The sequence below is a fragment of the Neophocaena asiaeorientalis genome, unplaced genomic scaffold (genome assembly GCF_003031525.2).
Source record: "Neophocaena asiaeorientalis asiaeorientalis breed wild unplaced genomic scaffold, Neophocaena_asiaeorientalis_V1.1 scaffold995, whole genome shotgun sequence".
In the NCBI taxonomy this organism is placed as follows: Eukaryota; Metazoa; Chordata; class Mammalia; order Artiodactyla; family Phocoenidae; genus Neophocaena; species Neophocaena asiaeorientalis.
Genome location: NW_020173930.1, coordinates 4655 through 5332, shown reverse-complemented (window position 1 = coordinate 5332; position 678 = coordinate 4655). Strand labels below are relative to the sequence as shown.

General features: G+C 55.3%; 1 protein-coding gene across 1 annotated transcript in view; it reads right to left on the bottom strand.

Annotated features, from left to right (window-relative positions):
• LOC112404600 (nuclear RNA export factor 2-like) overlaps nucleotides 1–678 on the bottom strand; it is a gene marked incomplete at its 5' end in the record, with an annotated part of 5497 nt that overhangs the window by 4508 nt on the left and 311 nt on the right. Inside the window, 3 exons of the mRNA XM_024752639.1 lie at nucleotides 173–242; nucleotides 381–461; nucleotides 588–673. Coding sequence (XP_024608407.1) covers nucleotides 173–242; nucleotides 381–461; nucleotides 588–673 — 237 coding nt within the window. The remainder of the gene's footprint in view (nucleotides 1–172; nucleotides 243–380; nucleotides 462–587; nucleotides 674–678) is intronic.

The window sequence follows — 678 nt, the reverse complement described above, 5'->3', positions numbered from 1 at the left end:
TATATCAATATCATAGCCCACCAAGTCTTCAGGAAGGAGAGGGGAGGGAATAGGATGGCTGAGTGGGGTGTGGGGCCAGCACCAGCCCCTCCCCACGTTACCATCCCAAAGTCTCCCTCCAGGAAGACCCCTCTGCCCTCGCCCGCCCTAGAATTACTGCTGTCAGCCGTACCTGGGTCAAGGCGGAGCCTCTGCAGGTCAAGAGCTTGCTTGGAGACATCCAATCGTTTGATCAAGGTCAGCTGCAGAGTGAGAGATGGAGAGAGCCGCTCTGAGGCTGTGGTGGTGGCAGGGAAATCGGGGGCGAGGGGGACGGAGGACTGGAGTATGGAGAGGTGGGTCTGAGCACTGGCACACAACATGCCTTGATTCTGCATTACCTTTAGCTGCTCCATTTCTTGTGGCTTCAACTTATACCACACAGTGTAGGGAACAGCGGAGGGGCTGACAAAGACAGGTATCTGCAGGAAGAGGTGGGGTAAGCACCAGGAACTGTAGTTCGGAACTGTAGTTCCAAAGAAGAAAACTAGCCCCTGGCCTGTACTCCTTCCTCAGGACGAGGTACACGTAACGCCCTGGACACACACCTTTCGGCTCTCCTCGTCACGAATCTTGTAGCTGACATCCATCAGTGCAGAGGCAGTGCTAGCTTCCTGGACAAAGAACCGAGCCCCATTT